The 14,560-nt window shown below is 39.2% G+C and overlaps 1 protein-coding gene across 9 annotated transcripts in view; it reads left to right on the top strand.

Moving 5' to 3' along the window:
* Positions 1-14,560, top strand: part of SHLD2 (shieldin complex subunit 2) — a 75,959-nt gene that overhangs the window by 59,604 nt on the left and 1,795 nt on the right. For 8 of the 9 annotated variants that reach the window (XM_073353340.2, XM_073353335.2, XM_073353339.2 and 5 more), the window contains 3 exons: positions 288-494; positions 2,304-2,538; positions 12,959-13,074. In XM_073353340.2, coding sequence (XP_073209441.1) covers positions 288-494; positions 2,304-2,538; positions 12,959-13,074 — 558 coding nt within the window. The remainder of the gene's footprint in view (positions 1-287; positions 495-2,303; positions 2,539-12,958; positions 13,075-14,560) is intronic. The other variant, XM_073353342.2, reaches the window with a different exon arrangement.

Raw genomic sequence — 14,560 nt, 5'->3', positions numbered from 1 at the left:
GTGTACATTTGGATCATGTTTTCAAATTTTTATATGGAACCATGAATACTAAAAAGCTTAAAATTTTTAGTGAAACCTGAGAGTCTGGTGCAATCAGTTTGATCCAAGAACTGTTTTTAAGAAAAATTCCAGCTATCATGAAACTTATGATACAATCGCGATAGCAGACAACACTGAGCACATTATTTTGTTTTATTAAGGAATCTCATAGGTGTTTGCAGCTTTCTACAAGCATGGAAGTTAACTCAATTTCTTGGGTCTTTATTTGTTCTTGCTTTATTTTTCAGATCACATATGGGAATTTAAATATCTGCTTGCCCAGCGTAGTTCTATTTCAGGTGACATTGAACTGCACACAACTCCATGGTCATCCTGTGAGTGTCTATTTGATGATGATAAAAGGGCAGTTGAATTTAAAGAGAAATTTCAAAAAAGTGAAAAGTCTCTCATGAAAATGACAAATCTGTCAACACACCTGGAGGAAAAATGTTCAGGTGAGATTGTAATCCATAGCTCTTTGTTGACTACCTATTTAAGTGAGAGACACATTGCTAAGCAGGAAAGCTGACTATATTTATGATAGTTAACAGTGTTTTCATTAAGAAAAGGAGTACTTGTGGCACCTTAGAGACTAACCAATTTATTTGAGCATGAGCTTTCGTGAGCTACAGCTCACTTCATTGGATTAAAACCAGACACACGCAGCTAGCTGTAAGCCTGAAATTGTGTGTCTTGGAAGCAGTTGTTCAGTATCCCAGTAAAAGTGTGAATGCAGCCTTCATTCAGAAGGCATAGAGATGACCTGTGAGGGGGAACAGAATAAAAACAGCTTGGATTAAATGTGTTCGTATCGCCATCTACTCTCCACTGTAACATTTCTTTTATTGTGAGGATAATTAAGCATTGGAACAGTTTACCAAGGAATGTGATAAATTCTCCATCACATGAAGTCTTTAAATCAAGTTTGAAATCTGTCTAAAAGATATGCACTAGTTCAATAAAAGTTACTGGGGCAGGTGTAGGAACTACTAGATGAGGTTTTGTGGCCTTTATTATGCATTATGGTCCTTTTCACTTTAAAAACTATATAAACCCCTGGAGCAGAACAAAAGAGACCTTTTCTCTCGGAGCATAGAATGGACACCTATGTCTGTGTATAGTCATTCAACAAAACTGTGCTGGAAGAACATTGTTGAGGATGCAAAGTCAAGTGTTCAGAAGATAGGAAATGAAAGAATTATAGTTTCCTGTGCACTCTTGTGTGTATGCATTATGATATAGCTTTTAATTATATTGCTATGTACTGTGTTTTCCACAAGACCCCTCTCTGGTTCAGTGCACAGGCTGGACAAGGCACCTGTTCAATATTTTTTTTATCCAGATCAATAACCAGTTGTTTTCCATTGCCTGTAATTCTGATCAGTTTGAACAGTACAGCCATTTTTGGGAACTTAAGTAATGAAAATAAGGAGTTTTGCTAGTATATTTTTTTGTAATCCCATTTGGAACAAATCTAACGCCTTCAAAGTTTGAATCACAGACTTAAAATTTGGCAGGGGCATAGTCCTGAGGTTGGAGAGGTGTCTTTTGCTGTACCCATGAAACTCTGTCCAGATTTGGTTAAGTTATAAGCTGTGGAAAATCACCATTTACACGTACACAGTAGGACTTGTTTAACATTTATCCTTTTATTTTCTGAATGTTCCAGCTGCACTGCTCATGCTCCTCGGGCACACAGAGCTAGAACTCCAGGTGGAACAAAGGCAAAACAAATTCTCGTCCTGCTGCTGCTCCCCTCCATCAAACTGCCCTTTGATGCTATAAACTTTTGGTGTATCATAGCATCCTGTTTCCCCATTGTCTGTTGTTGTACCTGCCATAGAAAGTTTTATGTTTCCAGGTTTACTTACCAAGACACCTCTATATGTGAGAAATGTTTGACTAATCCCTGGCATTGTTATAATCAGAGAACATCTAAGTTATTATTATGTATTGCCTGTCTGATCTCAGTCTGTTTTTTAAAAAAATATAGGCATCTATCACAGTAATATTTAAGCACATAGGTCATTACTTTCAGATTTTTTTTTATCATAATGATTTTATCACTGAGGAAATCATTCTTTGTAAAGCATGTCAATATGCAGTTCCAAAAAGATAAAGTAAATCTCAGGCTATTGTTATGTTATTTTTATACGCAGTGTTTTGAATCAGTTGAGCTATATCTTCTTGTTACTGCTTTCTATGATAATATTATAAAATACTAAAACGGCACAAAATTTGATCTAATCCTTTTGTTTTTGTAGGAGTGATTCAATTGAAAGCCCATGTCTTAGACTTGAAGTTTACCATTGCTACTCCCCAGTACAGGCAACTCATCTTAGATGCTGACACTTCATTAGAATGTATTTTGGCTTCTCTTCCTATGATCATCTATTCAGGTTGTGCAAAATGTGGGTTGGAACTACAGACAGATGAGAACAAGATCTACAAGCAATGCCTTAGCTGCTTACCATTTAACAAAGTGAGAAAGTTCTACAGGTAAATCAAATAAGAAAACTAAGACTAGTAAAACCAACGTTTAGCATTAAAGAGAGATTTAAAATATATTGAATAACCATAATAAATTTCATGTAAATTTGGCTTCACATACATTAACATTGTGAATGGGAATGTGTTTTATTCTTTACTATACTGTATGTGTGCTCTTTCAGAAATAGCAATTTTTGGTGGTCAGAGCACATTTCTGGGACTCAGAAGGCAGTTCTGTTCCTGGCCTTGCCACTGACTTTTTGTGTGACATAGGGCGAGTCCTGTAACTTCATTTTGCCTTAGCTTCCCTACCAGCAAAATGAGGTGCTAATACTTATCTTCTTCAAAAACAATATCAGGTTTACTACATTTGTGTTTGTAAAGTACTTTGGATGGAAAAATTTACAGAATGCAAAGTATCCTTATGTGTTATATTATTTTTTATCATTACTTAAAGGTTATATTCCATCTTTAAATAAGCCATCATAATTTGTTGACTCCCATTTAATGTGATGAGGGGATAGTAGTGATGTTTGGGGGTTACTGTAACGCTGGACTGGGATCAAGGAGGATCCTGGTTCTAGTGCTTATGTGAGAACCCAAGAAATCCATTTGACCATCCATGCTTCCTCCTAGCTTTCAAATTTGGTGAAAGCAGAGCTTCATCCTAGAATGAGATACGCCATCTAATTTAAACTAAGGGGGACAAAAGGCAAAAAACCCTGCATCTTTCCAATTGATTGCATACCTCCAATAATGACCAGCAGGTGGCAGCATGAGATAGGCTGTGCAAACACTTGCATTTATAACAGGTTCAAGCAAACGTAAGCCTCATCGTTTGATTTAACAACATAATTATTAAATGTAGAAATCGTTATTTGTTTTAAAGAATTTATTATTTCAAACACATATTTACCTTTAACTTGTTTGCAGAGTGGATTAAGCATAGCATGCATGTAGTACAGGCGAATTCTGAGGCAATGAGCATAAAGTCTGGCATATAATTTGCTTTTACATATAACTCCTTATTTTCCTAAGTTATCCTAACTTGCTTTATAATGGGATAGAACAGGGAGTGTGGTGATTGAGTACCAGCAAATAAAGCAGTCATTTCTCACTCTGTACTAGCTCACACAGCAATTAACATAGGAGTCCCTTTTATTGAATAAGGTAATATTGGCTTGGTCCTTGGAATTACCCCCTACTCAAAAATACCAGGGCATTAGTTTTTGTATTATTAGAGTATTATTAGTAATTACTGTTTTGTTGTTTTCTGAGTGCTGACAGCATGCTTAGGACTGTATTAAATTATCATAGATGACAACATGATCCCCTTCCCCAAAGAAAGCATACAACCAGAATTAGTCATGGACTATACAATGTGAACATACATGGGTACAGTCCTGCCTACTACTGTGAACTACATAAGTGGGGAATAGACACTGCACAGTATAACATATGGCTAGAGGGAGCTAGAGAGTCTAGCCAGTCCCAAACTTTCAGACTGTACTCCCTAGAACTGTAGTGTGCCAGCACCTGCAATTAGGTAGGTCCCTCCCGCAGCGCTCAAGAGAATGGTAGAACAGTACCCTGCTGCTTGGGTGCTGAAGTAGTAGGACATCATCTGTACCTTCTCTTCTTTATGCAACACTGTGACAGCCTGCTGGAGGCCTCAGGGTCCAGCCACACACTATCCCAGAAAGAAGCAGAAGAGAAGTCCTTCCAGTGGCCTAGAGTTGTTGAAGGGAAGAAGCCAATGAGAGAGGCTTCAGGGAGCAGCAAATCAGGGCCCAGCAGGGCCATAAAAGAAGCAGCTGCAGAACAGAGCAGTAGTCAGTTGCTGTCTGGAGCTGGAGGAGAGACGACTGTGTTCCTGGCTGGCTGAAAGAGCAACAGGACCATGGACAGCTGCGGGTGGGCAGGGACTAGGGGAGCTAAGAAGGAGCTCCTGGCTGACTGCTGGGACTGAGCCCAAGACAATGCTGGAAGGGACTGGGGGAGCTGAGAAAAGTCTTGGCTGGCTGCTGGAACTGAGCCCAAGAGAATTGCCGACAGGGACTGGGGGAACTAAGAAGGACCTCCTGGCTGACTGCTGGGACTGAGCCCAAGACAATGCTGGAAGGGACTGGGGGAGCTGAGAAAAGTCTTGGCTGGCTGCTGGAACTGAGCCCAAGAGAATTGCCGACAGGGACTGGGGGAACTAAGAAGGACCTCCTGGCTGGCTGCTGAGACTGAGTAAGGACTGAGCTCAGGGAGGGCTGCAAGAAGACCATGTCTTCAGGGAGGAATCCCTGGGGTTACAGCTCCCATACCAGTGCCAGGACAAGGTAAACACTGTATACCCTGGAAGGGGTTTGTTCTGTTTCACCTACAGACAGTGTGTGTGACTCGGCCGGAGGGCTGAGTCACTGAAAAACCGCCTGAGAAACCACTAACAGGAGTCACCATAAACTGAAAGATTGCAGACATACCCGACCAGAAGGGGGCGCTTGCGGAAGGTGGGTGCTGCCCTGTTACAAATACAGATAAGGATTTGGCATTATTTCTTTAACAGAAGGCATAACAAGAATACCGAACCCAAACTAGTCTAAACCTTTTGAGAAAAATACATAAATTACCAGCTGCATAAGTTAAAATCCATATGAAGTAGCCATCAGTCAGTCAGCCTACCTTATAATAAAGCCAAGCCTACCTACCTACTGTAGATACAGAAGAAAACAAGTGTGCACATGACCAGTCCTGCAATAGGTCTGGAGCACATGGGAGGAGATTGCTTCTGTAAGATGTTAATAATGCTCATTTTGTTCTTGTACAGTTCCCTAGACCTTCAATTTGTATATATCAGAATTGTTAGTAGGGGATTTTTCGGAAGAGGCCCTTAACTCTGGAATTTGCTTCTCACCTTTGCTGTAACCCAGGCCAAATATTATGACTTTCAGGGCACATTGCAAAGTTTATCTGTTTACTCAGTCTTTTCTTATTAGCATGAATTAAATGAAAAAGGTTTGGTTTTGTTCAGCAGGGAGAGATTTCTTTTAATAATGTTGACATTTTATCAGAGGAAATTTTTTTTATATTTGTTTTTCAACTTTTTGTAAGAGCATGAAAGAAATATGGTAGATTCACGATATAAATAAAATAAGGTGCCCCTGCCATGGAAATTTTTAACTTTCTCTTTTCAAGATGAGCCTAAAGGACATCTGTGTAACCTCTCACCCAAGGCTGGCACAATGATGGTGTGACAATCTCCTAGAGTTGCATTGTATATCAGTTCCTGAGACTGAGCCTTTATGTGGACCTTGAACCCATAACTTTTTTAAAGAGTAGTTGTATCTAATGTTTTCACATTGACATTCTGGTCTTTGGTGTTCTAGTAAAACATATGCACATCTTAATAGCAATTCCAAGTTGCGTGTTGTAACACTACTTAGTGCATGCTAACAAGAGAAGTCTCTTTCCCCTGCTTCACCAGAGAGACATCTCATCTAAATGAATGAGATACAATTTTTTAACAAAACATGTTGTTCTCCTCTATTTCTGTATTTTTGTAAGAGCATGAAATGTGAAAATTGGTTCAATTTAAAATAGTTAATATTCGTGATTGAGATCAAATAACATTTTTCTCCTTAGCCCACTGAATCATATCCCCCATGACTTCTTCAGAAGGTTATTTAAATCTGTTTGCATGAGAGTGTTGTAAATTCAGCATGATTGGTGGTTTCAGAAACAGAATTGCTCCTTGAACCTTTTTTGCGAGTCAAATTTTTATAATCTGCATGTTGTTTGTACTTTGTTATATGAAGAGTTCTAATATGGATCATCTGTGACCTTTAAACAGGTCTCTTTTTAACTAATTCATATTCATAATCTTAAACACTTTCACTAATTTTTAGGGCATAATTAGGAATAAGATAATATCTCATAGTACATTTGTTTGTGTTTCTTCTGGTGTCTCACAAAGCAAGGGAAATGTCTAACATGAAATAGCATCTGATTTTGATTCAGTAGCAGCACAAGAAGCTGATAAGGTATTAAAACAGTTAGCTCAACAAATACATCATTATCCCTAGAATTATAAAATATTTTGACAGCCTGGGCTAGATTTTTTTTTTCCTTTTCAATGTTTAATCTTTATTTATGAAATGCAACCATGATCTGCCCATGCCCAGGTTTAGTAACCTTCCAGCATGTTATAAAGCTCATATTTCCCCCCATTGACTTAGGCTGTACATGGCATGGGCTGACGTGGCTATTACGGTGTTTATATATAAATGTTTGTTTTAGATTTTTAATTTAAGGACTAAGAGCCCAGAGCACTGAATGGGTGCCTACAGTTGTATTTTAAAAACTCAAATAAATAAATAATAAAAATAAACCATATTCCTTCTGGGCTATGATTACAATGGCCCAGAAAAAATATTGTCAACTAAGGGAGATTGTATTAAAAGTTTACTATTCTTTCTAATCATGTCTCTCTCTTGAATTTCAAGGGTCACAATGCTATTTCTTTTCTTCCTCTTTCCATGTTTTTATCCCAGATATCTACCCTTTTCCTCCCCTCCTTCTACTTTCTTTATGGAGGATGAATATGTAATAGTGTTTCCTTCAAGTGGCACACAGCCAGAAGATATTTTCTTTATCTATAGCTAACAGCACTTTGTTAGTTGGTTAGAACACAGTAGTGCCAGAAATAATGAGCAAACAGATTCCCAGTGCACAGGGAATTACACACACAATGCCTGTTTTAGTTCTAGGGGGTTATATGCTTTAGTCCTCAGGGGTTTCTTTAAATGGAGTACACATAGCATCAGACTGTTTTGGCCCAGAAAACTTGTATATGTTGTATATTGCTGTGAAGAGCTGGAATTCTGGCAGCATTTAAGGATTAGAGAGTATTCTGGTAACATGGAATGAAAATACTCAGTTTCCCAGTACCTATCTGTACCATTAGTGAATTTTAGGGGTATTTTTAGAGAGCATGTTTGACTTGACAGAGGTGGCTATATATATTCTCTCTCCATGGTCACCAAATTGTAGCTGGATATCTAGTTTGTAGTTGCTTAAAGTAGCCATATTAGAAAATATAGTACTTGTGCAAAAGAGATTAATTACAGATCAGTATTTTCTGTGGTATGTTACTGTAAATAAAAACTGACATAGGCTATGTCTACACTCCAAGCTAGGAGTGTGATTCCCCTGCTCGCATACACATACTTTCACTTATTCTCATTGAGCTGGTCATGCCAAGTACATAATCACCTAAAACCAGTGGGTATGAATTCGGTGTGACTACGCTGGTCCTCTGCCGCTACCTGTGCTGCTGTGACTACATTGCTATTTATATTTGCATTAGCTTTCATCGAGCTAGCTGAAGTATGTGTATGTGAGCAGGAAAATCCCACGCCTAGTTCATAGTCTTAGTCGTTGTGTCATGCACCAAACAGAAGGTTGATTTGAGAGTGACAGACATTTGAAAAAATTACTTCTAGGTATTACAACAAGATGTTGATTTTTATTAAACCATGTAAGACCCTGTAGCGGGGTGGTCACCCCACTCTGGCCCTGAAGGGGTTAAAGCAGCTGTGGGGAGGGCTGCAGCTGGGGAAAAGCTAGGCTGACTGGAGGAAGCAGCCACAGCTGGGGCCATGCCCCAATCAGGCCACAGTTGGCCCTTATAAGAAGGCTGTGGGCCAGAAGCTGGGAGGAGTCTACTCTCGCCCTGGAGTGGGAAGGGCTAGCTGCCAGGAAGCAAGGTACCTGAAACAGAGCAGTGCTGGGGAAGGGCAAAGGGAGCTGGAGAGCTCCAGCCTGGTAAACTCCCAGGCCGCAGGCCTTGGTAAAGGCCCAGAAAGGTACTGGGCTGTGGAGGGGCAGCCTGGGAATAGGCTGAGGCAGCTGGTCCTAACCCCTTGTCAATTGTGAGTGGCCATTACACTGCAGTCTGCCCCAGTGAGCGGTGGCTAGATGATGACTGGCAGTAGCCACTGAGGCAAGGTGGGTTTAGAGGGTTGGGGTTCCCCTGGGAGGGGAGACAGAGTGTGGGGGTACTGCTGGGGACAGGATCCTGAGGTAAAGGGCACTGGGGTTCGTGAGGGACACGGGGCCAGTGGCAGGCGAGTCACCAGCCTGCAGAGGGTCCTCCGAAGGCTGAAAAGAGCTAATTCCCAGGACAACCAGCAGGAGGCGCTGCACCAGTGAGTCCTTGCCTCGCTACAGACTCTCAGTGAAGTTAAATGACATTGGGAAGAAAGTCTGAATTAAGAACCTGAGATAAGGCAGCATCCCAGAATAAGCAGAACCAAGTAAATGTAAATCTTTTCCAAATGCCTCATCTGATCCACTAAAGGCTTTTTCCGCAATCTATTTTGTACTGTGGATTGCAAAAGTTTTAAGTTTTGTCCAGAGCCAGTCTAAAAAAGAAATCTACCTAAGTTTGTTAACCCACTGCCCTGAGAATCCCAGAAATGATGAGGCAACAAGACTCACCCACAAAGTATTAAGGATACAATTTGTAAGAAAGATACCATGCAAAACGCAATATTTTGCATTTCAGAAATCTAAAATGAAATCATTTCTGGCTTATCTCTGATGTAAAGATTTTTTGCAGTTAAGCAGTTTCTCCAGGAGATTATTTGAATTTATTAGGAAATCCAGTGGACAGTTACTTATTTCCATATTTTTGGAGGAAGTAAACTATATTGGATGAATGCCCACAATTTCATAGAAGATGAATAATCAGACTAAATCTTATACAGAACAGAATCCCCTCTTCTTTTTTTGGTTACTTTTGCCTTGGATAGTGCTTTACTTTCATTATCTTAAAAAGTATCCCCCAATTAGGTTTTTCTCATCTTTTGTGATTTAAAAAAAAAATGGAAATAAATCCAGCTTCTCTGCAGTCTTCTTAACCTCTTTGATTTTACCACTTTACATTGTCATGGTCCCACAGACCCTTGCTTCTTTCTTTTGATGCACTAAAAGAATTTCTTGTTTATCTTTATATCTCTAGGTATTTATTCAAATTTTTTCTTAATCGACATCTTCGATAAAGTTTGTTCCTTTTTTTTAGCTGATTATATGAACTTTGATTTCCTAACTCTTCCCTTCAGGCAATTTTAACTAACTTCCTCATTTTTAAAAAAGACCTGAAGCACCAGGTCTTGGTATGTTCCCCTGAAAAGGTATCTAAATTAATTATAGATTCATAGATATTAAGGTCAGAAGGGACCATTATGATCATCTAGTCTGACCTCCTGCACAAGGCAAGCCACAGAATCTCACCCACCCACTTCTGCGATAAACCTCTTACCTATGTCTGAGCTACTGAAGTCCTCAAATCGTGGTTTAAAGACTTCAAGGTGTGGTTTAAAGACTTATATTGCAGTCAAGGTGTGGAAGTGGCATTTCTGGAAGCCACTAATAATTACTTACACTTACATATGTCCAAGGATCACAAAGTGATCTAAACTATCTACACGGAAATGTAACCATCTCTTCTGAAGTAAAACATTGCATCTGTTCAACAACAATTCTCCATAACAGCTTAGGGAATTGAGTATATAGCCTCCAGTTAAAACTACTGGGAGAATTTTGAGGAAGCAGAATAGCAGTACCCAAATTTAGAATTTAGCCAGGATACTATGGTTATTAAAAGTATCACCAGATCTTTGAAGACCACATGGTCAGGGCCTTGATTTTATTTAATCCAACAGATTTCAGCAGCACAGAGCTAATATCACCAACACCACTTTCTATAGCTCCTCACTAACTTCTTAGAGGTCTCCTATCTGAATTATTTACCAGGACTGTCCATGTTTAGATAATGAGATGTGGTTCAAAGAAATATGGCTATGCCCTAAGTGTTAAGGGGATAGCAGATGGTGTGTCAAAGAATTTGCCCATAGAGAAGATGTCACAGGCACAATCAACTTAACTACCTGCTGCAGAAATGTTGAACGTTAAGCATTAAAAGGTAGTGCAGTTTGGTGCATTTTCTCCTTGTATTTCCTGCTCAATTATTATATAAATCCTGATAACAGCCAAACCTACCCCAAATAGGATGCAACACACTGGAGCTAAGGAAATCTGCCTTTCTTACGTTGTACCTTATCTGTGGTTGCAGATCTCTTCTACTGAAGTGACTCCTTCCCTTTCTCCTGTCTCCCTCATGCCATCCTAGTGTGGTGGCCCCTGAGATGTGGGCATATCCATTGTAAAGACCCAGACTTGGAATGATTTTGTGCCTGCCTTTTATTTATTTATTGTATTTATTTATTTAGATTTAAAATGATTAAAAATACACTTATCCAAGGCTCTGGATACTTATCACAATTAATGATACAATACAGTGAAACTCCAGCAGCATTAAAATATTCATTCCAACAAGGAGTCAGACAGACACCTAAAAAACGTAGGGTTGAAGTTCAAATTATTATTGATTTGACTCTGAATTATCTACATTATCTATCTAATATTTGCCTGAACAAAATAAGCTATATATATATTTCTTAGCATTATACTTATTAATATCTGCATGTGATAGCTGGTGTCATTATAGATTAATTATACCTTTGGCTATTTCTCAAATGTCTTTTACAGTGAATCCTGCAATGTCCTTAGTTCTTGTCAGTGTTTGTTGGGAACTCTACTAAATATAAATGCAATTGGTCAGTCCTTGTGTAGTCTTATGGGCTTTGAGCTTGCTTATTAGAGTGATGAACTCTTAGTTTTGCTGTGAACACATGGACTTCCGAGAATCAATTTCTTGATGTTTATCCTGTTTACGCTGGTAGGCTACATTGTGATGTCAGCACCAAAATAGGAGACATAATGTGAAGAAAAGATCCAAAATGTGAGCAATTAAAATATATTAGAAAAGGGAAAAAATCGATTTCATATGATTAATTGGGAGAGTGAGGATGAGTCTCTAAATGTGGGATTATTTTCTGTTTCTTTAGATCTGATGATAAAGCTTTCTGTGGCTGACATTCTGTTATACACTTGAAATAATTAATTTAGTTTGTGAAAGTTAATAGAGAATTTTTTTAAAGATTTTTAAATTGTCACTGGCTCCAAGAGTAATATCAAAAACTGATAAAACCATAAATTAATTAAAACTTACTGTTCTATTTTCATTATTTATTCATTTTTATTTATTTCTGAAATAGAAACATCTGACTCTTTTTCTCTTTGATATTGCAATTTATTCTTAATTGATTAGAAGTTTCAGCAGGGAGTCTGAAACGACTGCTAAGCTGCCAACAGGTTCTGCTAGCTTAATTGCTTGCATACAGAGAGTACGCTGATTAGGCTGAATCACTGGTCAAGGGTCTGGAGTTAAAAGCAGAGAATGTCCTTGGCTCCTGAAATGCCATAGCTTTAGGCACTTGACTATATTTGTTTTTGCTATAATTTAATTGTAAATTGTGGCAGGAATGGTAAGCACACTTGTGCACTCTTATGCTCTCTCTCTCATATATATACACACACACACATCTTTGATGTGCTCATTCTGGGCAGTAGAGAATTTAGCATTTCACCCTCTGTTAAAAATATCTACACTTTTTTTAACCTCCAGAAAACTTAGTTAAAGAAAACGGTTATGACTATATCCTTGCCAACTTACTTTGGAAACAAATGCCCTTTCTGTTTGTGGAGGTCAGGCCAGATGTTATCATTACTAAGGTACAACTTTCCTTTGCTGAATGGAAGTTGTGCCCGCTAAAGATGGCAGTTTTTGGCTCGGAGTGAATAACTCATGTTAATACATTTAATTGAAACAAAGTTGAATTGCCAAAGGCTGTAGTGCATTCTCTGAGTGATGAAGGGAAATAGTTATTTCCCATTGAATCACAGAACTATCAATTCTCCTGGCATCTTCTTAAGGAATCTTAATCTCAAGACTAAGGTTTTGAGCTTGAAGAATGTATCAGATACTCGGTCTGGTGCAAATCAGTAGAGCCCTACAAATCTGTGGATATTTGTTTTATATCCATGGATATCCGGAGACCATGTTTGTGGATTGCGGGTTGGATGCAGACACAAACTTTGTATCCGTGCAGGACTCTACAAATCAGCCTAGCTCCACAGCTTCATCATCTGAGGGTCTGGCCCTAAACGTGTTGTATGGTGAAATTTCATTTTCTTTCAATCTAAAGCACAGATTGTGAAAAGCATAAATCTATCCCTATTTTCTAAAATCCCAGCTTGGTTGATAATTCTATGGCATCATCATGCACAGCCATTAGAGAATCCATTAGACTGCCAGGTTGGCAGAAATCAAGAGCATAAAAGAGATTTACCAGATGAAAATATTAGGTAAATAAAGGCAATATTATATTTAATTACCTTGACCATAAATTTTGTTTCTGTTGCAAAAATAAAACCATTTCAAATGCAAGCATGTATGGGAATCTGTTTTCTGATTTAGACCAGCCCTGATGACTGCAGAAGACAAAGGATGTGAGATTTGTATTCAAGTGGTGTCAGAGTTAATGGAGAAAATCTTCCTGAATATTCCTGCAGACTGGTTGAACAGATTCATAGGTACTGTACCATACATCATTTGTTAGAAGAACAATCAACTGCAACACAAAACCAGAAACACTAAACTGAAACAAAGTTATAGTTACTGCCCACACACACCAGAGGCCAGGACATTGATCTGGTTTGGTATGATCTTTCTGAGGTTTTATGTAACATTTAGCTTTAAAAGAATTGCATATGTTTCACTGTGGATTTGTCAGACATTTATACTTAATTCCAGACTAATAATGTTTGGGAATTAAGTTTATAAACATTGATCAGTTGTTCAGAATCCTGAAGGCAAATATTGTAGTTGTCACAAAAGACAAATGTGAGAGATCTAGGAAGTTCAGAATAGAATTTAGGTAACAGGAGGTATTGTGAGATGATTATTTATAACTAGGACTATGTTTTAGTCATGGATATTTTTAGTAAAAGTCACGGACAGATCATGGGCAGCAAACAAAAATTCACGGCCTGTGACCGGTCTGTGACTTTTACTAAAAATACCAGTGAATAAAACTTGGCTGGGGGGGAGGACTGCCGGGGGCCCCGTGAGTGCTGAGGGAGGGCAGCCTGGTTGCTTGGGGGGAGCGAGCAGTACCGCACGGTCCAGGACCTGTGCTAGTGCTGGAGGGTTCCTGGCCAATGGGAGTTGCAAAGCCTGCGCTCTGGGCAGAGGCAGCCCACAGAGCTGCCTGCCCACACCTCTGTCTAGCAGCTGAGCAAGAGGGATATTGCTGCTTCCAGGAAGTCCCCCAGGTAAGCACCGCCCAGAGCCCACCTCACTCCGTCTAGTGCCCCTGCCCCCTCCCACACCCAAACACTGCTGCTGGGGCGGCGGGCATGGAGGCCCAAAACTGCCCCAGCAGCGGACAGTGCGTCTGGTGCAGGGGCTGCTTGAACTGCACCTAAGCTAGACGTGCTGGCTGCTGCAGAAGTCAGACTATCACGGAATCCATGACTTCCATGACCTCCGTGACAAACTCACAGCCTTAATTATAACATTACATAGCTGAATACAGTTACGAGCTGAGAGAGAGAGAGAGAGAGTGTGTGTGTGTATGTACATTCGTGTGTATATATATATGTATATATATATATATATATATATATATATATATATATATATATATATATATAATATGGATTTTCATCTCAATTTTTAAAAATAACTGCCATAGTTTCAGAATGTATATAACTGCAAATGTTGTTGGTGTCTTGCTGAGAACTCCCGTGTTGCTGACACATCCTCAAAGTAGACCTCCTGCTTGGGAGCTGCTATAGGGTAAGTCACAGGAATTGTAGTTTAGCTTATGAATGACAGGCTCAGCAAATCAGAACCTGTGCAAAACTCTTCTAGGAAAAGGTATACTTTTTTTAATTACTAAATTAATTATTCAGTGTTGTTGAAATGCTGAGCGGTTTTTCCTGTGTTTTATCTCTTCCAAGGAGGAGATCTAATCGGAGGATGTGACATTACAATGGCAGCTCTTTGGGGCTTGGG

This window comes from Lepidochelys kempii, chromosome 7 (genome assembly GCF_965140285.1).
Source record: "Lepidochelys kempii isolate rLepKem1 chromosome 7, rLepKem1.hap1, whole genome shotgun sequence".
Classification (NCBI taxonomy): domain Eukaryota; kingdom Metazoa; phylum Chordata; order Testudines; family Cheloniidae; genus Lepidochelys; species Lepidochelys kempii.
This window is presented reverse-complemented; position numbering and strand designations above follow the sequence as displayed.